The 26,253-nt window shown below is 38.7% G+C and overlaps 1 protein-coding gene across 7 annotated transcripts in view; it reads right to left on the bottom strand.

Annotated features, from left to right (window-relative positions):
* Positions 1-26,253, bottom strand: part of RNF17 (ring finger protein 17) — a 124,368-nt gene that overhangs the window by 53,323 nt on the left and 44,792 nt on the right. For 6 of the 7 annotated variants that reach the window (XM_060287744.1, XM_060287743.1, XM_060287745.1 and 3 more), the window contains 7 exons: positions 18,274-18,427; positions 14,351-14,466; positions 12,811-12,931; positions 10,085-10,205; positions 2,219-2,446; positions 1,412-1,562; positions 1,151-1,269 (listed from right to left, as the gene is read on the bottom strand). In XM_060287744.1, the coding sequence (XP_060143727.1) occupies positions 1,151-1,269; positions 1,412-1,562; positions 2,219-2,446; positions 10,085-10,205; positions 12,811-12,931; positions 14,351-14,466; positions 18,274-18,427 (1,010 nt within the window). The remainder of the gene's footprint in view (positions 1-1,150; positions 1,270-1,411; positions 1,563-2,218; positions 2,447-10,084; positions 10,206-12,810; positions 12,932-14,350; positions 14,467-18,273; positions 18,428-26,253) is intronic. The other variant, XM_060287749.1, reaches the window with a different exon arrangement.

Genomic DNA, 26,253 nt, shown 5'->3' with positions numbered 1-26,253 from the left:
TTGGCTCCTAATTCTCTTTTCTCATAATAATTTGTAAGGAGTTCGACTGTTATCCTTCTTTTCACTAATGTTTTAAGTGAAGTAAAATTTCCTGTACTTCAGGAGAACGGGGGGATCACAACTGCTTTCCGAGCTTCATGGCTCTGGAACTCTGACTTGTGTCGTTCTCCCAAAGTGACAGACAACATGGCTTCACACCTTGCTCTCTACTTTTATCTGCGTCTTTTCTTTCCTTTGCCCCACAGTCTGCCTTGCTCAAATCAGGCTCTCTTCCCAGCAGATTCTCCTCTGTCTGGGGGTCCTGGAAGAGAGCTTGTATGGCTAAGAAGGCTTCAGTACCATGAAACACCGGCCTGTCACAGAGCTCTCGCATTGAACTACAAAGAGCACCCTGCGTCTCAGTTTTGGTTGCTGTGCTCAAGTTGGCCCATGTGTTCTAGTGAAATGCTGTTGCCAATTCCTATTTTCAGACCTGTGAGGACCCCAGGCAGCTTTCCCTCTCCATCCTCCCCCACAAGTGTGACACCACAGGGTCTGGTTTGTGGAGCACCCCACCTGCTTGTGTTGCCTACTTTCGTTGTAGATGTTGTCCATGCAGTCTGCAGATTTGCATCCATGTTTATGTGTTTATGGTAGGATTCTAGCAGACTCTACAATTATACCTTGCCATTTCCCAGAATCCTAATTCACTCTTTCTGGTAATTTACACATTTTTAGCTATCCATGCAATTTTAAGCTTATGAAATACATTTTTATTTCTATCTGCTTGTGTGCCTCAAGGGGTTTTTTTTTTAACAGTTTGAATTCTTTCTAGATACCACCAAAGTTTATTATGTACTTCATATTTTTATCTTTCCTGTTTTTGTTTTTTAATTTTTTGGCCACACCATGCGGCATGTGGGATCTTAGTTCCTTGACCAGGTATTGAACCCACGCCCCCTGCAGTGGAGGTGCAGAGTCTAAACCACTGGAGTGCTAGGGAAGTTCTTCTTTCCTGCTTAAAACCTTAAAATTAACTAGACAGATCAACTAGATCTTATGAAAATTTCAGAATATGTCAGAAAAATCAAAACTGATAAGAATCCATCCAAAAAGAAACATATTTAAAATCATATTCAATAATGAGAAAATTTACTCAGCTAAAAACTACCTTATATCAACAAGAGAGCATTCCAAAGATAATCTTCCCATGGTCTTTAGGTTTTCTTGAAGTTCTCTTAAACAGTTAATATTCACTACTAGTTCAACACCCACGTCATACAGCAAGACCTATGAAAACAATAACTTATTAAGTCTATGGAAAGACAGTGCTTAAAAATTTTTTTTTTGCAAACTGAAAAGCATGATAAAAATTGGATGAAAATACAAAATGCATTCACTTTCATGATTATGTTCTTAATGCTGCATTTACCTCCACCAATGTGTCTGTAACCATTCTGATGATCTGGCCCCTTTGCCACTGATTTTCATCTGGGATCTTAACAGCACAGTGCATATTGCTCTTCCATTTAACAGGTTCCCATTTTGAGTTTTCATAAGCAGAGACCATCTTTTCTCCTAAACTATGTAAAGAAAAAAAATGTTAACTCTCGAAACCTTTTCTTGTGACGTACAAGTCCCTGACTCCCTGTCTTCTACTGCCCTCCCTCCCTCATTCTATTCCAAAGAAACCGGCTACCTTGTTCTTCCTTGGACACCCAAGCACATTTCCACTGCAGGGTCTGGAACTAGTTCTTCCCTCTGCCTGACGTGAGCTTCTCCCAGGCATCTTCATGGCTCCCTCCCTCCCTGCCTTCAGGGTCCATTTCAAGTGTCACTGACTCTGTGAGGTCTTCCTCCCCCACTGCTTGATCTTTCTCGTCTTCATCATCATCTGCTGCACTGAATACTTTGTTCACTGTCACTCCCTCTACTAGAATTTAAGCTCCATGACAGCATAAGCTTGTCCATGTTTTTAGCACTGTATCCCCAACACCTATAATACTGGCTGTCAAATAATAGGCACTCAGTAAGCATTTGTGGAATTTATAAACCCTAACACAGTGAAAATAACCAGTAAAAATATTATTTGTATATTTTTAACTGGTTTTTTAGTGAATATTTAGCTGAAATAATTTTGTACTTTTAAAATTCTGCATTTATGACTTCTAGATCTTTGAAACGAAATACAGAAAGAAGAATAAAGCTACACACACAATGTTTTCTTTGAATGTTATACCTATGAAGTAAGTCTTCTGTTAATAACCACTGAACATAAATCTTCTCAGGAGACACTACATTGCAGATGTACACAGGCAGTTCCTTATAATAAAGTGACTGCAGATCCTCATTAGGTAGAGATTTTGCAAATACAGGATTTAAGTTGTTTACTTCATTTGAAATAATTTCTTCTGGAGAAGGATCCCATACTTCAGTATGCTTTTTGGAATTATCTTTGAGGGTGTATCTGAAAAATAACAAAACCCATTAGCAAAAAGAGTAGCTTGCAAAATATTTATGTTTGTATTTGCTTAGATCTAGAGATGAATAATATGATTTTAGATACGAGTCACTGCTTTGCAGTTTTGATACTAACAGAAATTTTAGTCTTTTGCAGAGCACAGGCTCTGGACGTGCAGGCCCAGCGGTCATGGCTCACGGGCCCACGGCATGTGGGATCTTCCCGGACCAGGGCACGAACCCGTGTCCCCTGCATCAGCAGGTGGACTCTCAACCACTGTGCCACCAGGGAAGCCCTAGTCTTTTTTTTAAAAAGAGTTCTTAATGATTAACAAAGGACAAAGAGGAAAAGTAAAAGCCAAACTTTCTATTTTAAAAACAGTTTAAAATACCAAGCGTGCTCATAATTACACAATTTCCCACTGATATTTTGTACTCACAAAGGAATAGAACTATTCAGTGTCTTTTTTTTTGGTGACTTGAATATTTCTCCTTGACTAAAAAGTATCCATCTGTCTGAGAATATAAGTGGAAAACAACTGCTATTTTAAAATATCTTAATAAGCAAAATTACAGAAGTGTTTAGAATGTTTAATGAATCAGATTAGCTCAGATTCTAATCACAAATAATGTCAAAATTTCTTTAAAGGAAAAAACTTAAGTTCTTTCACAATAAGCTTGAGATTTTGCTAACCAAAGAGACTAACAATTTTTCCTTCTAAATCTAATGGACAGTTTTCAGTCCTTACTCAACATCTACTCCGAGCCTAAACTAGCTACTCTTTCCTTCTTGAAATGTTCTCTTTCTTTGGTTCCTGGTTTTTCTTTAGTTTTAGGTTCCCGATTTTTTTTTTTTTTTAACTTCTCTCTCTTGTAAGTGATAATGCTCAGACTTGCATCTTCACCTAGGAAGACTGGGATGATTGATGAAAGTGATGGACTCATTTATTATGTGTATGTTAACTTGCCATCTGAATCACCTAACCAGGTCTCTCTTCCATGCTCTAGACCCAGGTACTCATTTCTTTCATTCAACTAATATTTCCTGGGTACATACTGTGAGCCAAGAATGCTAGATCCCAGAGATATGGCAGTGGACAAAATAAGCAGGGTTCCTGTCCTCCTGGAGTTTATGCTATTGTGATACTGAGAGATCACATAATTACACAAAAAATAAATTATACAGAACAAGGGCATAGGCCAACGAAATCTAACCCAGTCTGTGAGTTGGAGAAGGTTTCTCTTGATTAAATGACATTTCAATTGAGATTTTAAAAGGACAAGCAGAAGTTAGTGAGGCATTCCAGAAACCAAAAGAAAACATGTAGCTTTGACATAGTAAAGCAGTAGGACATGACATGAACCTTAAGGTAGACAGGCACCAGAATATTTGGGAAACATTATGTTTTATTTTATAAAGGATGGTGTGCGTATATGATATAGTTGAGCCCGACAGACTAGACTGTGGAACTTCACATTTCTTTTCTTCTTACGCCTCAGGTGCTCAGGGCACGCACTGATCAAGGGAAGCTCATGTTCTACTTTGAGGACAGGCAATAGATACTATGAAAACAGTGGGACTGGTTGCAGTCCTCAGGAATCGGCAATCCGGGTGTGGAAGGGCAAGGAGACTGGCTGGGCTGCCAGAGCAGCAGAGGTGGTTTATGAAAACTGGTACCTTGGGAGGGGCAAAGCAATGTGCTTTTATAAAATTTTCAAAAGTAAATACTGTAAGTGCAATTAGTTAAGATCACGGGCTCTTTCCACTCTCACTTTTCCTGTCCTTTTTTTTCTCATCTTGGATGTTGGCCAAAGCATTCTGGGGTGGCTAAGGGGAAGCTGAGTTGGAGACACATTTAGTTTGTATTTAGTGGGATACAGTTTTGTGGCTCACGACACATCCTGTGGAGTTACACTATTGCTAGCCATCTTGGTGCAGCAGTGGGTTCCAGAAATGCTCCCACAACCTTAGTGTCACATATGAAAACATAAGGTTCAATACAAAGCTAATGCACCACTATGTGTAATAAGTAATTGAGCCACTGTACACCTGTTTTTCTGGCATAACAGTGCTTCTCTTTCATTCTTTAACATGTCCCAGTTTGGACGAGAAATAGGGTTACCCTGTTAATAAACAAATTAAATCATAAATCAATACATTAATAAATGTCAAATCAAACAGTATTAAAGATTCATTATAATAAAACTTGAAGTATCTTGAATATTATGTATATACATAATATATGTATAATACATGAAAGAAATAATAGATTCTCCTAAAATTAATTTTAGAAATTTACATGACATTACCAATAATTGAGCTATGGCTCTAAAAAACTTTAAAAAAATTACCAATAAACAAATTTCGATCAGCCACACTAAAGACTGGATTACTTTTCTATTCTCTCCATAGGGATATCACAAAATCTGATATTTCATGTGGTAATCAGTATACAGCTAAAAAAGAAAGTATTTTACAGATGAGTCTGAATTTTCTAACATTTGTGGTATTTGTTAACTTTTGAAAATCTGTAATTTGTTGATTTCTTTTGCCAGCCTATATAAATATTACTTTTGTTTTTTAAATTCTATAGTTATAATTTTGCATTCTTTTTCTCAAAATGGGGTCTCCCAAATGGTACAAACTTCAGGCTGACCCAGGAGACCTGGAGTTGCCCTTGCCGGGCACAAGCCTGAGCACCAAGGGTGAGCAGACATGGCTGCCTCTCCCCTCACCCCCCTTCCTTAGCCGCTGCAGCGCCCGCTCCTCACTCTCACCACGCGACCCCTGCGGTCCCACGGCTGAGGGCATGGCCCACAGCTCCCGACCGCTGCACAATGCTTTTGCTGCCTGGAGATTCTCCCTCTGCTTTCTTAGCCACAGGACCTCACGCCAATACACCCAGAGCGGGTGCTGCCTTCACTCTCCCCACAAACCTGTGCTCTGTTCTCAGGGAACAGTGTCACCAGTCACTGGTGGTCAGGTCAGTGATCCTGAGTCAACCTCAACTCCCTCCTCTTTCTCACCTACAATGAGCAGCAGGGTCCTGTGATGCTCACCCCCTTTATGTTTCACGATCTAGCCATTTTCCATCTTCAGGTGTTTTTTGAAAACTTGCCATCAGACACAGCTTTCTAAAATGCAAATCTCTCAGTCCTCTGTTTAAAATCCTTCAATAGCTCCCCTTTCTTCAAGGGATAAACTGCAAACACATTCAAGTGTTTGAAAAGTACTGTAATTTACTTCTCAGTGACTGAGGTTCCTCAATTATCTAGTCTCTGCGTTTCTCCTGCCATACCAGCCACTAGTACCTTTTTTTTCTGTCCGTTAGCTGTGTGACTATACTAACAATACATAAACACACATATTTTTCCTGAATGCAGGCCTTCACTCCTGGTTGTATTAAAGAATTCAGCTTAAGTGAGAGCTCCACTGGTGAGCCCTCCAGGATTCCCCCACAGCACCGTAATTACCCTTTGCACAGCTCTTATCGTACTGAAAGGTCAGACTGACCATCTCCTTTCCTACTACAAACCAACCTTACTCACCACTGAGTATAGCATAACAAGTCAGCCTGTAAATATTTCTCGCTTATGTAACTGAACAATAAGGACTATTAGCTAATGGGCTATTTAAAAAAAAAAAAAAGTTTATTGAAGTGTATCTTAGATGTCAAAAAGTTCACCCATTTCAAGTGTATGACAGTAACTTTACCAAATGGTATAACCACCAGCATCGATCAGTTTTAGAACATTTTCACACATACACCCCCGTAAGACCCCCCACGTCCATTTACCCTTAATCCTTGTGCCCACTTCTAGCCCCAGGCAACCCCTAATCTACTTTCTGCATCTACTGGTTTGCCTTTTCTGGACATATCATACAATTAGTAATCTCCTGTTTCTGGCTTCTTTTACCTAGATTAAAATTTCTGAGGTTTAGGGACTTCCCTGGTGGTCCAATGGTTAAGATTCTGTGCTCCCAGTTCCGGGGGGCTGGGTTTGATCCCTAGTCAGGGAACTAGATGCCACATGCCGCAAAGAAGATCCCACGTGCTGCAACTAAGACCCCGCACAGCCAAATAAATAAAGAAATATTTTTTAAAAATTTCTGAGGTTTATCCATGAAGTAGATGTGTCAGTTTGCTTCTTTTTATGGCTGAACAATATGCCACTGTAGGAATATACTGTGTTCTGTCTATTCACCAGTCACTGGATATTTACATTGTTTCCAATTTTTGGCTAGAATATGAATAGTGCTGCTATGAACAACTGCTTGCAAGTTTGTGTATGGACATATGTTTTCATTTCTCCTGGGTAGATACCTAGGAGAGGAACTGCTAGGTTTTATGGTACTTTTATGTTTAAATTTTGAGACATCCACAAGCCATTTTCCAAAGAGCTACACGCTGTTCTGCGTCCCCCAGTAATGAGGGTTACTCCACGTCCTCATCAGCATCTATAATTGTCTGTCTTATGTATAACAGCTGTTCTAGTGGGGGAGAAATGGTACCTCATTATGGCTTTAATCTGCATTTCCCTGATGATTAATGACATTGAGCATCTTTCATGTACCGATTAGCCAATTGTATATCTTCTCTGGTAAATGTCTGTTCATATATTTTATCCATTTTCTTTGGTTGGACTGTCTTCTTATTGAGTTTTAAGAGTTCTAGGAATTCCAAAAACAAGTCCTTTATAGGATACGTTCTGCAAGTATTTTCTCCCGGTCTGTTGTTTGTCTTTCACTTACTTAATAGTGTCTTTTGAAATGTACATGTTTTAAATACGATGAGGACAAACTTATCATTTCTTTTCTTTTATGGACTATGCTTTTGGTGTCTTATCTTAGATATCTTTGCTCAATCCACTGTACTGAAGATTTCCTCCTTTTTTCTTCTGGAAATTTACTTTTAGCTCTTAATTTTAAGAGTATAATCCATTTGAGCTAGCCTTTGTGTACAGTGTGAGGTAAGAATTATGCAAATGCAAATTAAACCAAATATGGGACACCACTACACATCTACTAGAGCCACCAGAATCTAGAACACCGACAGCACCGAATGCTGGCGAGGACGTGGAGCAGCAGGAACCCTCACTCACTGCTGGTGGGAACGCACACTGAAGTTACTGTGGAAGACAGTTTGGCGGTTTCTTATAAAACTAAACATACTCTTATCATAGGATCCAGCAATTGTGCTACTTGGTATTTACCCAAAGGAGTTGAAAACTTATGTCCACACAAAAACCTGCACGCAATCTCTACAGCAGCTTTCTTCATAATTGCCAAAACTTAGAAGCAACCAAGATGTCCTTCAGTAGGTGAATGGGTAAATAAACTGTGGTGCAACTAGACAATGGAATATTATTCAGTGCTAAAAAGCAATGAGCTGTCAAGCCAGAAAAAGGCACAGAGGAACCTTAAGTGCATATTACTAAGTGAAAGATGCCGATCTGAGAAGGCTACAGACTGTATGATTCCAATGTGGAAAAGACAAAACTACGGAGACAGTAAAAAGATCAGTGCTTGCCAGAAGCTAGAGGGGAGGGAAGGATGAACAGGCTCTCACAGAGTTTTAGGACAGTGAAAATACTCTGTATGATACTATAATGGTGGATTCAAGTCATTATGTATGTTAAACCCCACAGAATACACACTAATATAAACCATGGACTTTGATGATTATGACACGTCCATACAGTCTCACTGATACCAGCGAACACAACACGTTAGGGGGTGATGATGGTGGGGAGGCTGTGCCTGCGTGGGGCAGGAAGTGTACGGGAACTCTGTGCCTTCCGCTCCATGTTCTGAACCCAACACTGCTACAGAAAACAAAGCCTATCTAACAAAATAAAAAGGGTGACAGACCTGAACATGAAACATAAAACTATAGAATACACAGGAGAAAACCTTTATGACCTGGGGTTAGGCAAAGATTTCTTACCTAAACACAAGTACCTGAATTATAAAAGAAAAAACATTGTCAAACTGAACTTCAAAACCAGAACCTTCTGCTTTTCTTTTTTTAAATAAATAAATTTATTTATTTATTTTTGGCTGCGTTGGGTCTCCATTGCTGCGTGTGGGCTTTCTCTAGTTGCGGCGAGCGGGGGCTATTCTTCGTGGTGGTGCGCAGGCTTCTCACTGAGGTGGCTTCTCTTGTTGCAGAGCACAGGCTCTAGGCACGCGGGCTCAGTAGTTGTGGCGCACGGCATTTGTTGCTCCGCGGCATGGGGGATCTTCCCAGACTAGGGATCGAACCTGTGTCCCCTGCACTGGCAGGCGGATTCTTAACCACTCACTGCGCCACCAAGGAAGTCCCCCTTCTGCTCTTTGCAAGACACTTTAGGAAGTCAGATTGGAAGAAAATATTTGCAAAGCACATGCCTAATGAAAGGCTTGTATCTAGAATGTATAAACAACTTTCATATTTCAATAACAATAAGCAACGATGTTTTAAAAGCCAGACACAAAAAGGCAAAATGTTATATGACTCCATTTATATGAAGTTGTGGAATAGTCAGAATTATGGAGACAGAAATTCGATCAGGAGCTGCCAAGGACCGGGTGTGGCGGAAGGAGACTGACTACATGAAGGCACCAGAGGGAACTCTGAGGGGTGATGGAAACAGTCTGCATCTTGACTGTGATGATGGTTGCATGACTATATGTACTTATCAAAACTCATAACTGTACCTAAAAAGGGTGAATTTCTTATTGTATATGTTATATATCTCAATAACCCTACTTAAAAAAAAAAACTCAGTCCAATACATTTGAATGTTTCCTCTCCTTTCCTTCCCTCCCTCGCTTAGGACCTATAGTGAAAAAGGGCAGGCCCTCTCTTCTGCTACTAGTTCCGTTCCTCCCTTGTTAGGGGCGAGGTGGGGGGAGAGCCAGACCACACGCTGAGCACGTCACTGCAGGCCTCTGCTGGGTGTCTCCTCACTGCTCCTCTGGCTTCCCCTGGCAGGCATCACGTGTGGGTGTTATCAAATATTGGCTTTCTTAATGGCTGTGCGAGGGAGTTCTTCAGAAGACCCCTCAGGGGCCAACCCCAATGCACAAGTCACTATTGTGGAAGAACTGCTGTGTCTTGACTTCACACCCTCCCACCCTCCCTAGCACCGCTCTGCTCTTCTGATTCTGGGGTCACCTCAACCACTGGCCTGGCCTGGGTCTCAGCACAATAGCTCAAGCCTGGGTCTCTCTGAAAGTATCTACCTGAGCGCAGGAAAGATCCACATGTCTCCAGGTGAGAACATGGGCTTCTCTGCCACGATGCTCACGCTCGACCCTGCCGTTTCTCTTCCTGATCCTCTTCACAAAGGTTCAGGAGGCACCTAAGCAGACACCCCACCTAGAATAAGACGCCAGTCTCCTTTTCTTAGAAGCACCCTCCATCTCCAGGAGCCGTTCTTGTTGTTGTAGAATCCCTTACAGATGAAGGAAAAAGCCACTCTATTCCCACTAGACTAAAGACTCCAATTATTTTTCCTTCTCTTTTTACTGACCCATTAACAGGGAAAAGCTCCCAAGTCTATAGCCTAAGCAGATAATCAATGGGGAATGATATGCCAGTTTCCCTTCTTGTGAAGTGTTACATATGAAGTAAAAATAAAAGTTTACAGGTCCACTTACCCTACTTCATAAGATGCTAGGCCCTCTTTAACTAGCTGGTCATTAATACTGGTAGGAGTCATTCCAGGAGCACCATGAAAATCGAAAAGCTCAACTAAGAGCACATTGTCTTCCAGAATTTCTGTAAAACCATTAAGACTAGTTTGGGGAAAGAAACAAATATGTCCCAAAATATACTAAAGAGCAATTTTTAAAAACCTGAGAACTTAATTTCCTTCATTTTGCATAATGTCAGTCTCTCCCTAGGGGTAAAAGTAGCATTTTTCACACATAAAAGAACTGCCAATGTTAATAAAATTTTCATTTTAGGTTATTGTGTACTGTTCCATAATGAACCGAAAGCAGCTTAAAGCTTTTAGATCCAGAAAAAACATAGTGACATATACTTATTGAAGCAGCATTCTGTTGTGTTTTTAAACTGTTTTATTGGATTCTGCCAAATTCCAGAGGACAAAAGAAATGAATGAAAGTTAATTCAGGCCAGTGCTTATTTGCAAAGTTTTACAGCTTTTATAAGAATGGCACCAAACAACAACAACAAAAAAAAGCAGCACAAAGTTTAAAACAACAAAAACTCAACCCAGAGCATTAAGTGGAATTTTTCCCCGTCCTTCTGTTTTTAGGACAAACCATTAGGTCTATTTCTTAATCTAAACTGGGAGTTAGCTGAGGGTAAAGTTACACCTCGTGTGCCTATTTACTTATTTATAGTACATAGCATAGAGAACCTGCTCAATATGCATTTGGATAAACGACAGAGGAATTTCTTTAGGAAACACACAGTTCTATGCACTGAGATCGGTTTATGCCTATACTTCTATACAATAGTAGCTGGCAGGTGCTAAGAGAATGATGATTCCAAATAAAAAGATAACTCATTACCAGCAGTAACATCCTATATTACCTAGTTGTAAGAATACATGTTAGAAAGCTATTTTTCAAGAGCTTAAAAATCATTCTTCACTACTTTTTTAACAGACCAGATAAATTATCTAGAAACAAAAAGCTAAGCAACTCTGAGCCTCAGTAAACTCTAATCTCCTCACTTTCCATCTTTTGTGTTCCCTTTAGTGCTTTGATTTCATACTGCCCATGCACAAGTTCTTTATTCCACAGGGCCAGCTTCCCATGGTGCTGTACCTTCACCATCTTCCCTGCTCTGCTCCTAATTAAAATTTAAATGTCTCTTGCTTTGTAAGGTAACAATGTATACTAATCTCATCACTGTGCAGGTTAATGGGGAAAGATGTTTTAGGTCTGGTGGGGCCTTCTGGCATTCCTTAAATCAAATTATCTAGGTTAAGATACACTACAACTTGTGTTTAGATATTATTGGTATAACAAGTAATTGAGAATGAAAAAGGGGGAGTCAAGAGAGAAACCCAGGAGGTCTTGTCTTCATGGGTTAACCTCGGGAGGAGACGTTAAAGGGAGAGCTAAAAACCAACAGAATAAAATACGAAAAGGAAAGCTGAGAAGCAGAATTAAAGCACATTAAAGTCAGCTCAAAATCAGTGGAGATTACTCAAGACTAAGAGGCCCTTAACTTACTGTTTGTATCAGAGAATCCAGACATAAAAATTCTATAGACTAAGGGTACAATTTCTACCATCATATTCCTCTTCAACAGAGCTACTACGTCAGAACAATGTCTTACGTTAAAGTGAATAAATTAACACAAATATGCAATCATTTCTAGGTTATGTGGCCTTGAGCAATTGATCTTTAAGCTTCAATTCCCTTGTAAAACAGGCTAATAATCTCATGGTATTTTGGGTTTACTAGATGGGAGTATGATGAAAATGAAAAAAATGGATACAGTAAAGAGTACCTTTTGAAGTCCCTTAAGTCAACCCTAAGTAAACATGCTCATGTGTATCCTGCACTAGTACTTGTTAAGACCAACACAGCCACGTTGGTCACAGCTTTGGAAAAGATCAAAATCCCAGATAGTAACAGCTTTCAAATCCCCCATCCAAATCCCTTGGGGCCAGACATGTTTCAGAAGTCTTCAAATTGAGAAAAGCTATATAGAACATATATTGCTTATTTTGTAATACCCACAGCAATTCTGAGGCAGCAGCTCAGAAGCGAACATGACTATCCTGAAGTGGAATATATCTCACTGTAAAGAAGATCAATACAACATATAGCATTGTATCTTCATGTAAATTCAGATCAGATTTTGCCATTAAACTTGCTGGGTTACCAAACTGTGGGCTAGCGCTCAGCCTGTGTATCTCAGACCCAAACTGTTCCAAAAAAGAAGCAACTTTTTTTCAAAATATGCCGAGCGCTTATACTTAAACTTCCTCAAGTAGAATGAAACAAAAACAAAAAAACCTATTTACCAGTTATGTCCCATCTCCCCTCACTTTCTTGCAAATTATACCTTAGCATCCATCACTCCAAGATGAGGGACAGAGACCCAGGACAAAAGCAAAGAGAAACGAGAAGCTAACTCCTTGCTTTACGGCTTTCAAAGGGCCATGCTGAGGGTGACTTGATCTTTAATGGAAATTTTTGCCTCATGTACTGATTTTAGGCTCTAGAGCCTGCAGAAGATATTATTCCATTGTCCCCAGTTCTCAATAAATGTTCTCTCTCACTACTCATACTGATGACACATTGAATTTATTATATGATCTGACAAATGTTATATCATAATGTTAGTCTTATTTAAAATTATGATCATACAGCAACAAATAAAAATGGAAATAGCTTACTAATGACTGAACATGTCATAAACTTATCTTGAGTCTTTTCTTGAAATTTTTCTGTAGCTTTTTTTGACCACTGCAGTGTCCCTTTACATGGTTCAATATAGGCCAGCTTACATTTAATTGCCTGTGTCAAACAAAATTGCACCATTAAGAAAGTAAACTTAACTTACAGTTATTTTAGAATTAAAATAAAGTGTTAAATGTGTACAAAACTAAACTTTGCATTTGAATTTAATACATATTTAGAAAACAAATAAATGTCCAAAGATGTCTCTAACAGTACTTTTATAAATGCAAACAGTTAATCAACAGAGTATGGGATTAAGAGGTACAAACTATTATGTATAAAATAAGCTACAAGGATATATTATACAGCACAGGGAATATAGTCAATATTTTACAATAACTATAAATGGAGTATAACTTTAAAAAATCATGAATCACTATATTGTACACTTGCAACATACATAATGTACATCAATTAAAAAATAAAATCAGTAATAACCTATTAAAAAAAAATCCAAACCAAAAATGAAACAAACAAAAAAACAGTATTTTGTTGAATGAATTATTGTATACTCAGACAGTGGAAAAATAAGCATCCACTGAAAGAATTATGATACACTGTTAAATGAAAAATCAAGTTATAGGACTATATATAGTCTAATCCCATAATTTTTTTTTTTTTTTTTTGCCATACGCGGGCCTCTCACTGCTGTGGCCTCTCCCGTTGCAGAGCACAGGCTCTGGACGCGCAGGCTCAGCGGCCATGGCTCATGGGCCCAGCCGCTCCGCGGCATGTGGGATCTTCCCGGACCAGGGCACGAACATGTGTCCCCTGCATCGGCAGGCGGACTCTCAACCACTGCGCCACTAGGGAAGCCCTAATCCCATAATTCTTAAAAACACAGAAGATGTATCTTACAAGTATATATATCAAAAATATTGAATAATTCTGAGTGATTCCCCCCTCATTTTACTCATCCGTATTTTCAAATTTTTCCTGTATCATTTTACCCATTTTTAAATGAAAAATACTGCTTAATAACAATTCAAATACTAGGAGTATATGAATTAGGAAATAAACCTCCTTAAACTTATCTCTGGGGACTAGGATTCCAAGATAAGGATAAGTTTTTTATTGATACTTATTCTTCCAGACTCCTCTCTTTCTCTGGCACACATTATATATACTTAAACATAAATGGGATCACAGTAAAATCATTTCTGTAATCAGTTTTTTTCACATATCATATTCTTACTACCTTATACAGATATTTCAAAATAACACTAAAAGCTGCACACCAGTAAGTACTTATAAAGACACAAATATATACACATTTAGAATTAATGTTTATTTGTTAAGATACATATTATTTTTTAAACAGTAACTATAGAGACTCTTTTCTATAGCCCACGAATCAGAAATTATTTACAGAAAAAGTGAAGTTAAAAGAACATTTCTACAGTGAAAATAACTTCTAAAAATACTTGCATATTTGTGCTAATATTCTAACCCTATGATTTATAATGAGTAGATTACCTTCTCTGCAGGATTCAGAAACTCATCCTTTATTTTACGCATTTCTTTAAGTGTTATTTTTGCTGTATTGCCAAAATCCACATATTTAACTTCAACTTCACGATGTCCAGGCAATCCTTCAAAAATTATGAAATTGGAAATCACAAACTTGGGAAAAAAAAGAATTATCTAGCAAGATTAAGACTGATCTACAATCAACTAGATTCGAACACTTTTATGTTCAACATACAAACTTAATATTATTTTAATGTAGAAAACATTTCTAATACGTGAACTTCACAAAATCAACCATAATGCACAGCTGTTCAGACTCGGTGAATGAGAAACTAACAATTTAAAGATATCTAGGGCTACCCTGGTGGCGCAGTAGTTGAGAGTCCCCCTGCCAATGCAGGGGACACGGGTTCGTGCTCCGGTCCGGGAAGATCCCACATGCCGCGGAGCGGCTGGGCCCGTGAGCCATGGCCGCTGAGCCTGCGCGTCCGGAGCCTGTGCTCCGCAATGGGAGAGGACACAACAGTGAGAGGCCCGCGCACCGCAAAAATAAAAAAAATAAAAAAGGTATCTAAAGGACAAACAAAATCAGGATAACAAAACAGCCATCAAATGCTAGGTGTTATGTCCTAAAAGTTAAGAATTAGGTTTGGAGTTAGACACTTAAATGACATGTGACTCTGAGAACGCTAATTAATATCTCTAAGATACTACCCTGAGCAAGTTACTTTTTCTCTGTAGGCCTCATTATTTCACCTGTAAAGTGGGTGTACCAATAGAATCAAATCTCATTAAGACTCTTTTTGAGGACTCACCTATTTAAAATACTCTGCAAAGAACCAAGCATAAAAGAAGCACTTAATGTTTGTTAGTCAACATAGGTAATCAAACAAGGCAAAACACTTAATGATCAAGACACAGGTTCGTTTGTATAATATCTAATTGTGAAATTTAAAAAAATTATCTAGGGATATTGTGAAAAATGAGCAGAAACAGACCTCTATGTGAAACTAGTTTTCATATTTTAAAGGATACCAAAGAAACCTCTGGAAGGTTTGAACACATCAAAGTTTGAATAAAGATCTATCATAAACTGACCTTTTTGTAAATACTCAGAATATGAAATATGACTGACTTTAGTCCCCTAAGCACACGTATGTACAATGCTACAAAACTTGTTGCCATTACTTTCAAATTTAAAAACTAATACAGTACATGTAATTTCAAAATGGAAAAAGTTTGGGCATTCTCTGCCCCTTGGTAGAAGTGAAAGCAGATGTAACAATACTGGCACTGCTCGAGATGGCACTCAAGCAGCTCAGGTACCTGAGAAGTCGTGTGTACCCTAAGAGTAAGGTAAAGAGGTGAGGGGACCTTGCCCTGTTTCCACTGGAATCCTCATGCAAGAAAGATAATCTCAAGTGTAACGACACCATTAGATTCTTACCATTCCTCAAGTCCCTGAATGCAGATGCGGTTTTAAACAAAAACAAACAAATGGATATGGGATGGGACTTAAAAGAACAGTTTTCCCCAAATTATCAATCATGTGTGAGTAGAATCGGGAGACATGGAAGGTCTCAAAATTTCCCTTCCATTTATTCTCTCTGAGGAAAATGCTCCACCAAAATATGGGAGTAAACCGAAAAGGTAAATGAGATCCAGAAAACAAGCAATCCAATTTAGGAAAACAAGTGAAATAAATTCCCAAAATAACAAGCCTAGGGGACAAGCAGTCTAACTGGAGCAAATAATAGGATGTTTTCACTGTTATGAAAAAAAAAAAAAATCAAACCAGCATTATCTGAAAAGTCTAATCATGTGGAAAATTGTTTTAAACTACTAGGAAAATGTAGCCATAGGTTACTGGCCAAAAAGTTCTTTCGGTTTTTAAAGTAAAAATAAAAGACACATATTTCATTTTCACCAAGCACTTCATTGAACAACATATTCACCCTTTTTGTTCCACTACCTTCTGCCATTTTTCAGGCAACTTCATAATTTGATCTTCCCAAAACTTATCTTTTTGAACAAAGAACTGTTCCAGGTGCCTTTTACAGTCTTCCAGGAGATGGAAATTTTTTCCATTAAGAGAATTTTGTGAAGACCGAAATAAATGGAAATCTCAAGGTGTAATGTCTGGCGAATACAGCGGATGAATCAGAACTTCCCAGCCAAGCTGTAACAGTGTTTGCCTGGTCATCAAAGAAACATGCAGTCTTGTGTTACCCTGATGGAAGAGTATGTGTTTTCTTTCTTTCTTTCTTTCATTTTTTTTTCTTGGCAGTACGCGGGCCTCTCACTGTTGTGGCCTCTCCTGTTGCGGAGCACAGGCTCCGGACACGCAGGCTCAGTGGCCATGGCTCAAGGGCCCAGCCGCTCCGTGGCATGTGGGATCTTCCCGGACCGGAGCACGAACCCGTGTCCCCTGCATTGGCAGGCGGACTCTCAACCACTGCGCCACCAGGGAAGCCCAGAGTATGTGTTTTCCGTTGACTAATTCTGGACGCTTTTCGTCGAGTGCTGCTTTCAGTTGGTCTAATTGGGAGCAGTACTTGTTGGAATTAATCGTTTGGTTTTCCGGAAGGAGCTCATGATAAGAGGATTCCCTTCCAATCCCACTATATACGTGACATCACCTTCTTTGGATGAAGACTGGCCTTTGGTGTGGTTGGTGGTGGTTCATTTTGCTTGCCCCACGATCTCTTCCGTTCCACATTATTGTACAGTATCCACTTTTCATCCTCCGTCACAATTTGTTTTAAAAATGGAATGTTTTTGTTACGTTTCAGTGGAGAATCGCATGAGGAAATACAGTCAAGAAGGTTTTTTTCGCTTAACTAACGTGGAACCCAAACATCAAAGCGATGAACGTAACCAAGCTGGTGCAAATGATTTTCAACCCTTGATTTGGATGTTTTGAGTATGTCAGCTACTCAAAAGCATCTCCAGCATGGTATGACGTTGACTGTTCTCAATTAATGTCTCTATTTGATCGATATCAACTTCAACTGGTCTACCTGACAGTGGAGCATCGTCCAGCAAGAAATCTCCAGCACGAAACTTCGCAAACCACTTTTGACACGTTCTATCAGTCACTGCACCTTCTCCATACACTGCACAAATCTTTTTTTGCGTTTCAGTCGCGTTTTTACCTTTCTTGAAATAATAAAGCATAATATGCCAAAAATGTTGCTTTCTCTTCCATCTTCAAAATTAAAATGGCTACACAAATTTCACCAATTTTGATGTTTCTTTTTAAAAGCACGCTGATACGACAGCTGTCACAATACAACAAACAATACAATTGTTTCGAATGAAGTTAAAGACAACTAAGTGCTATGAGAGCCATCTTACGGGAGAAACAAACCTTTTGGCCAACCCAATGAAAGAAAATGGAGTGAAAAACTGATGCAATTATTAACTCAGAATTAAACTATACTTTATGGAGTAGCACTGAAAATACCTGCATAGAATAAGAATATAACTAAAAATTTTGATATATCAATAACTATGTGGGGGGAGAGAGGGGACAAAAGAGCTACAAGAGATCTAAAATTCATATAACATAATTAATACCTAAGACTGAAGTACCTACAAAGTATTATATTATTTAGAAGAAACAACACAGATAAATAACAAAAAGTATTTGTCTTTTTGGAGAAGAGTGAAGTATGTGTCATTTACCACTATTTAACTTTCTCAATAAGGCAATGTTAGAAAACAAAAAAAAAAATGGTGAAGTCCTAGTCAAATCGAATGAAATCTAAGGAGCCAGAGGTTCATCTATCAACACTATTGCTAGCTTTCTAAAGAGCAAAACTGTAAGATCAAATAATATCACTTCCATGATTTACTTTGTACTGACTCAAATGGTATCAATTTTTAAGCATAACACTTCCCTGAGGAAATAGTGTGCAATTTCCTACCAATAACTTTTGCTCGGTACCAAACTCCATCTTCAAATTTAGCTACACAGGCTTGATCTTGAACTGGACAGAGGATTTCAAGATTTTCTGCATCTTCATTTTTATAGAATTCCTCAATTGCCTTTAATACAAATAAAAAATCCAGGCTCTTTATCTAAGAAACAGAGTTAAAGCAGGGATTAAAACACTGTAGTTTCATAGAAACTTAAAATTTAAGTGTTGCATGTTTATAGGCACTGCTCATAAAATTATGAAATATTAGAACTGAATTAGATATAAGCTGTCATGTAATTTATATCTGAAATATTTTGTTACAGAAGTAGTATATAAAATTAGCATATATAAACATAACAAAATTTTTAAAAATCACATTTTTCCAGATATCTAAAACGTATATGCTTCTAGGTATTTTTCTTTTTTTTTGGCTGCGCTGTGCAGCTTGCAGGATCTTAGTTCCCTGATCAGGGACTGAACCCAGGCCCAGAGCAGTGAAAGTGCTGAGTCCTAATCACTGGACCACCAGGGAACTCCCGCTCCTAGATCTTTTTCTAAGCACACTTTCCATACTTTTGTATGTACCAAAAATGAGACCATACCATACGTATAATTCGATAATCTGCATTTTTCTATCAATTCTCACTTTTTCTGCTTCAGTAAGTGTTCCTACTAGTACTTCTAGACCATATTAGATTTCCCTAACTGACCAAACCCAGTATCCAATCTAAGACTACATGTTATATTTGGTTACCTCAATAAGTCTTATAATTTAGTGTAGTGTTCTTTTTAAAATGACCCTGTCTTATTAAAGACAGTGTGCTATTTTTCTGCAGAATGCCCCATCTTCTGGATTTATGTGGTTATGTTTTCATCCTGTTATTTATCTTGTTCCTCCACCGAGCAGGGCCTATCCCTGGAATTTCTCCCAAACTGAGAGTTGTATCTACAAGTTTGATGGATTCAAGCCAAATCTTTTGGCTAGAATACGTCAAGTTGCAACAAATCAAGACACAATATTACTGACTCACTAAGGATATGCTAAGATTCACCTACAGAAAGGGCTTGTGATTCTCATCCCTTCATTATACAGTTACGTTTTTCCCTTGTGGTCACCAAGTAATTCATGTAGTACTACTCTGGCATTGTATGAACGTCCAATTTCCCATCAGCCATCCATCTAATGGTTTTAATGTGAATTGATAAATCTTCTTTAATAAATCAATCATTTCAGTAGAGTTTGTGAAATGACTGCATAATTGAATAGAGCTTTATCTTATTAAATGGGACTATTTGGTTACTTTAAAACCTGATGTTCTTATACTACTTAAAACACAGCTCCTAAAACAAAACCAAGGATGAATGTTTATTTTTCCAAATACCAATTCTTAAGATGAAAAATATTTTAAAATCCATCTCAAATGGTCAAAAAATGAAGTTTTTCTCTTTTGTGGGTATAATAATGCAAGTGGAAATTTTCTGAATCTTTTGTTATTTCATATAAATTATTTTCACAACACTTTAAACCTTTCTTTTTTTTTCCCACAGTACATTGTTGTAATTGTTCTATTTTATTGTTGGTTATTGTTGTTAATCTCTTGCTGTGCCTAATTTATAAATTAAACTGTATCTTAGGTATATATGTATAGGAAAAAACATCATATATACAGGGTTCTGTACTGTCCACAGTTTCAGGCGTCCACTGGGAGTCTTGTATCCCCTGCAGACAAGGAGGGACCACTATATGTGATGGAGGAAATGGACGGAGGTCTGGATGCACAGACTGTAAACCTTTATTTCTAAGTAGGTATTATTCATATTCTTCCATTAACAGATTACCCAAATGGAACACTGGAAAATTCAACAGAGAAATGACATCAGCAAAACAGCAGACTCTGAAGCTCCAAGCTCTTGTGTCCCCACAGAAACACTGAAAAAATGAGAAACCATCTGAACCAACTTTGTTAGAGCTCTGGGAAACAAAGGCTTACAGCACCCAAGCAAACACCCAATCAAGCTTTCAACATTCAAGGAAATCAACATAAACATTTGCTGAACACGAGCTAAAAGAACAGAGAGACTTCAGTGATCACATACTAGGAATAGTATTTGTAAGAATAGTTTGAAAAAGTCTCAAAATAAACCAACTACTAGTCTTCAACAATTTTAAAAAATCCAGGATGTGTGTGGCGGGTGATCTTTCAGAGTTCTGTAATAGTCAATGCCCAATTTTCAACAAGAAATCAGAAGGCATACAAAGAAACAGGAAAACATGGCTCATTCCAAGGAACAAAATAAACAGACAGAAATCAGCCCTTAGGAAGCCCAGATAATGGATTTACTAGACAAAGACTTTAGAACAACTGTCTTAAATATGCTCAAAGAGCTAAAGGAAAACATGTACAAAGAACTAGAGAAAACCAGGAAAACAATAAAGGATTAAAATGAAAGTATCAACAAAGAGACAGTAATTATAAAAAGGAATCAAATTCTGGTGCTGAAAAGTACAATAACTGAAACAAAAAATATTCTGGAGGGGTTCAATAGCAGATTTGATCAGGCAGAAGAGTCAGTGAACTTGAATATAGGACAACTGAAATAGCGAGGAACAGAAAGAAGAAAGAATTAAGTGAACAGAGCCCAAATATTTGTCAGATATTAATCACACCAATATATGCATTATGGGAGTCCCAGAAAGAGAAGAGAGAAAGAAAGGAGCAGAAAGAGTATCTGAAGAAATAATGACCAAAAACTTCCCAAATTTGATGAAATACACAAATCTACAAATCCAAGCAATATTATGGGTTGATCTGTGTCTCCTCCAAAAAGATATGTTGGAGTTGTAATCCCCAGAACCTCAAAACATGACCTTATTTGGAGATACGGTATTTATCAAGTTAAAATGAGGTCGTTAAAGTAGGCCTTAATCCAATGTGATTGGTGTCCTTATTAAAAGGGGTTAATTTGGGCACAAAGACACATACACAGGAGAATGCATGTAAAGATGAAGGCAGAAACTGGAGTGAGGCAGAAGCCACTGAACACCAAATTTTCCAGCTAACCACCAGAAGCTAGGGAAAAAGGCATGGAATAGATTCTCACTCACAACCTTCAGAAGGAACCAACACTACTAACAACTTGATCTCACACTTCTAGATTCCAGAATTGTGAGACAATAAATTTATGTTGTTTAAGCCACTTAACTTGTGGAACTTTCTTATGGCACCCTTAAGAAATGAATACAGATTTTGGAATAGGAAAGTAGTGTGCTGTTGTAATAAATACCTAACATATGAGAGAAGCTTTGAAATTGGATAATGAATAGAAAGAAAAGGAAGAATTATGCGGTACTTGAATGAAAATAACCAGATTGCTTTGGAAAGATTACTGGCAGAAATATGGATGTTAAAGGTGCTTCTGGTGAGATTTCAGACAGAAATGAGGAATATGATACTGAAAACTGGAGGAAAGGCAATCCTTGTTACACAGTGGTAGAGAACTTGGTTGAATTATGTTCTACTGGGTGAAAAGTTGAACTTGGATATTTAGCTGAGGACACTGCTAAGCAAAGTGTCAAAGTGCCAGCCAGGTTTCTCCTTGCTGCTTATAATAAAATGTGAGAGGACAGACATAAATTGAAGAATAAATTGTTAAACATAAAGGAAGCAGAATCTGAAGATTTAGAAAATTCTCAGCCTATATGTATTTCAAAAAATGAGAAAGCAAGCTCTGGAGTGAACACCAAGGGCATGGCTGGACAGTGTCTGCTCAAGAGATTATGGGTAGGGCTTCCCTGGTGGCACAGTGGTTGGGAGTCCGCCTGTCGATGCGGGGGATGCGGGTTCATGCCCCAGTCTGGGAGGATCCCACATGCCGCTGGGCGGCTGGGCCCGTGGGCCATGGCCGCTGAGCCTGCGCGTCCGGAGCCTGTGCTACACAATGGGAGAGGCCGCAGTGGTGGGAGGCCCACGTACAGCAAAAAAAAAAAAAAAAAAAAAGAGATTATGGGTATACGACTTGTGGATCTAATCATTCATCTCAGCAGAAACAATGCCAGCGTGAACTGAAGGGGACAGAGGTGAGAGGAAATGAAGGGGGGCCGGTGGGCTTGTGGGATTCTATAGGCAGGAAGTGAGCTGACAGAGCTATTCAGTTATGAACTTATGTTTCAAGAAAAGGGAAGACTGATCCTGAAGGAGATTCAGAGGCTAGTGTGTCTGCAACTGCTACTCAGGCCCAGAGGGCACAGACCTGAGAGGCAGGGCTGGTTCCTCCTCTGTTCCAGGGATGGGGCCTCCTCCTGGGTTCCAGAGGGTTAGGATAAATCCTCAATTCCAATGGGTGAGGTTGCTGCCATAACTGAAGGGGTAGGGCCACCACCCTAGTGGGACTGGAGGACAGAGCATCCAGCCAATGAGGATTATTCTCAAGCCATAAGAATCTAATGGAATTTTCCCTGCTAGGTTTTAGACTTACTGTCTAGTCTCACAGATTCAGAGACAGAGAGGAGTTCTGCCTCAGCTTGAGTTAAACAATTCTTACCTATACTTGATTCAGATAATCAGGGATTTAGTGATTTTATATGAGATTCTGGATTTAGATTTGATGCTAGAATGATTAAGATTTTTTGGAATGTTGGGATGGGGTTATTGCATGTGGGGAGGAAATTTTTGATACAGCAGAAAGTGGACTGCTTATGGGTTGAATTGTGTCCTCCCCCCCCAAATATGTTGAAGTTCTAACCCCCCCAGTACCTCAGCATGTGTCCTTATTTGGAGATAGGGTTTTACCTTGATAGGTATTATCAAGTTAAAGTCTTAGGCGGGACCTAATTCAACATGACTGTTGTCTGTATTAAAAAACTGAGACAGACAAGTACACAGAGAGAGTGCCATGTGAAGGAAGCAGAGACTGGGATGATGCAGCAGAAGCCAATGAGTGCTAAAGACTGCCGGCAAACCACCAAATCTAGGGGAGAGACATGGAACAGATCACAGACCTCACCCTCCCAGACCACAGAAGGAACCAACTCTGCCAACACCTTGACCTTAAACTTGCAGACTCCAGAACTGTGAGAAAATAAATTTCTGCTTTTTTAAACTACCTACTATATGGCACTTTTTGCACGAGGGGGGTGGGAGTGGGCATGCCACACAGCTTGTGGGATCTCAGTTCCCTGACCACAGACTGAACCTGGCTCCTGGCAGTGAAAGCGCAGAGTTCTAACCACTGTACTGCCAGGCAATTCCCTGTGGCACTTCGTTATAGCTGCCCTAGAAAGTTACTATACTCAAAAAACGCAAAGTAGGATAAATTCAAAGAGAGACACACTAGATGCATGATAAACAAACTGTCAACAGCCAAAGACAAAGTGAGAGTTGTGAAAGCAGCAAGAGAGAAGTGACTTGTCATATATAAGGGATCATCAATAAGATTATCATCTGACTTCTCATCAGAAATCCTGGAGGTCAGAAGATAATATTAAACTGTTGAAAGAAAAAAAGCATCAACTGAGAATTACAGATCCAGCAAAACTATCCTTCAAAAGACAGGAAGAAATAAGCTATTCACAGATAAACAAGAGGTGAGGAAGTTCACTAACACCACACCTGTCTTATAAACAATGCTAAAGGGAGTCATTCAGGAGGAAATGAAAGGTGCTAGAGTGTAACTCAGAGCCACATTAAAATGTAAAGATCTGTGGTTAACATAAATACGTGGACAAATATGAAAGCCAATATTATTAACTTTAGTTTGTAATTCCACTTTTATTTTCTACAGGATTTAAAAGATAAATGCATAAAAATAATTATAAATCTACATTATTGAGCACACAATGTACAAAGATTCATTTCTGAGATCAATAATATAAAAGGAGAATGGAGTTATACACGAGTAGGGTTTTGTTCAATTAAAGTTGGTAACAATTTGTATTAACTTCTGTCACTTTAGGATGTTATATGTAATCCCCATGGTAACAATAGATAAATATATAGATACACAAAACGAAATAAGAAGGGAACCAAAACATGACGCTACAGTATTTCCACACCCATGTTCATTGCAGCATCATTCACAATAGTCAAGAGGTAGAAGCAAACCAAATGTCCATCAATGGATGAATGAATTAATAAAATGTGATATATACATACAATGGAATATTAGTCAGCCTTAAAGAAGTTAAGTCCTGTCACATGCTACAACATAGGGCATTATGCTAAGTGAAAAAAGCCAGTGCCAAAAGGACAAATACAGGTATCCCTGCTATCTGAAAGTGGAGTGTTCCTATGAAATCTTTTGTAAGCCAAAATGCAGTAGGGCTTCCCTGGTGGCGCAGTGGTTGAGAGTCCGCCTGCCGATGCAGGGGACACAGGTTCGTGCCCCAGTCCGGGAAGATCCCACATGCCGCGGAGTGGCTGGGCCCGTGAGCCATGGCCGCTGAGCCTGTGCGTCCGGAGCCTGTTGCTCCACGATGGGAGAGGCCACAACAGTGAGAGGCCTGCGTACCGCCAAAAAAAAAAAAAAAAAAAAAGTAGTAGTAACCAAAAATTCTCTTCAGATTTCTTTCAGTTAGTAAAAACAGATACTAACACAGGTCTTTCAGAAAAGCGAAGCTGGTGTAAAGCGAACTTTCGAAAAGCAGGGTAAAGCTGTACTGTATGATTCCACTTACATAAAGTATCTAAATAGCCAAATTCATAGAAAAAGAAAGTAGAATTGTAGTTGTCAGTGGTTGAGGGTAGAATGAAATACGGAGTTACTGTTCAAGGGGCACTGAGTTTCAGTTTTGCAAGATGAACAGATTCTAGAGGTCTGTTGTACAACAACATGAATATAGTGAACACTACTGAATGTACATCTTAAAGTGGTTAAGAGGGCAAATTTTGTATGTGAAGGACTGACAGATTTTCTTCTAAGAACAGTAACAGGACAGGATGCATGCTTTTGCCACTGCTATTTAATATATTATTTTAAGTTCTAGCCAGAGTAATTAGGCAAAAAAAGATAGAAAAGCCAAACAAATTGACAAAGAGTAGGAAAATGATCTCTTTTTGCAGATGACATGACCTTACAGGTAGAAAACCCTAAGATGCCACAAAAATACTAGTAGGTCTAATAAATGAATTCGGCAAAGATGTAGGATACAAAATGAACCCACAAAAAAATCAGATGCATTTCTACAAAATAACAATGAACAGTCTGAAAAGGAAATCAAGAAAACAATTCATTTTACAATAGAATAAAAAGAATATACTCAGGAATAAACATAATCGAGGATGCTACAGACGTGTACACTTGTTGTACACTACACAACACTGCTGAAATGAATGAAGACAAAATAAAGATGCAAAGATCTCCCATGTTCATGAACTGAAAGATTTAATATTGTTAAGATGTCAGCACCCAAAGCAATCTACAATTCAAAGCCATCCCTATCAAAATCCCAACGATGTTTCATGTAGAATAGAAAAACGCATCTGAAAAGTCACATGGAATCTCAAGGGACCCCAAACTTCCAAAACAAACTTGAAAAGGAACAAAGTTGGAGAGCTCACACATCCTGATTTCAAAACTTGCTACAAAGCCACAGTAATTAAAACAGTGTGCCACTCAGCATTCAGACAAGGAATAAAAGGTATCCAAATTGGTAGGGAAGAGGTAAAATTGTCACTATATGCAGATGACATGATACTATACATAGAAAACCCTAAGGATGCCACACAAAAACTACAAGATCTGGGACTTCCCTGATGGTCCAGTGGGTAAGACTCCACACTCCCAATGCAGGGGGCCTGGGTTCAATCCCTGGTCGGGAAACTAGATCCCACATGTGTGCTGCAACTAAGAGTCTGCATGCCACAACTAAGAATCTGCATGCTGCAACTGAGACCTGGTACAGCCTAAATAACTAAATATTAAAAAAAAAAAAAAAAGCTCTACTAGATCTAATAAAGGAATTCAGCAAAGTAGCAGGATACAAGATTA

The sequence above is a fragment of the Globicephala melas genome, chromosome 18, assembly GCF_963455315.2.
Source record: "Globicephala melas chromosome 18, mGloMel1.2, whole genome shotgun sequence".
NCBI classification, from domain to species: domain Eukaryota; kingdom Metazoa; phylum Chordata; class Mammalia; order Artiodactyla; family Delphinidae; genus Globicephala; species Globicephala melas.
Note: the sequence above shows the minus strand (reverse complement) of the source record. Positions and strands in the feature narration are given on the sequence as shown.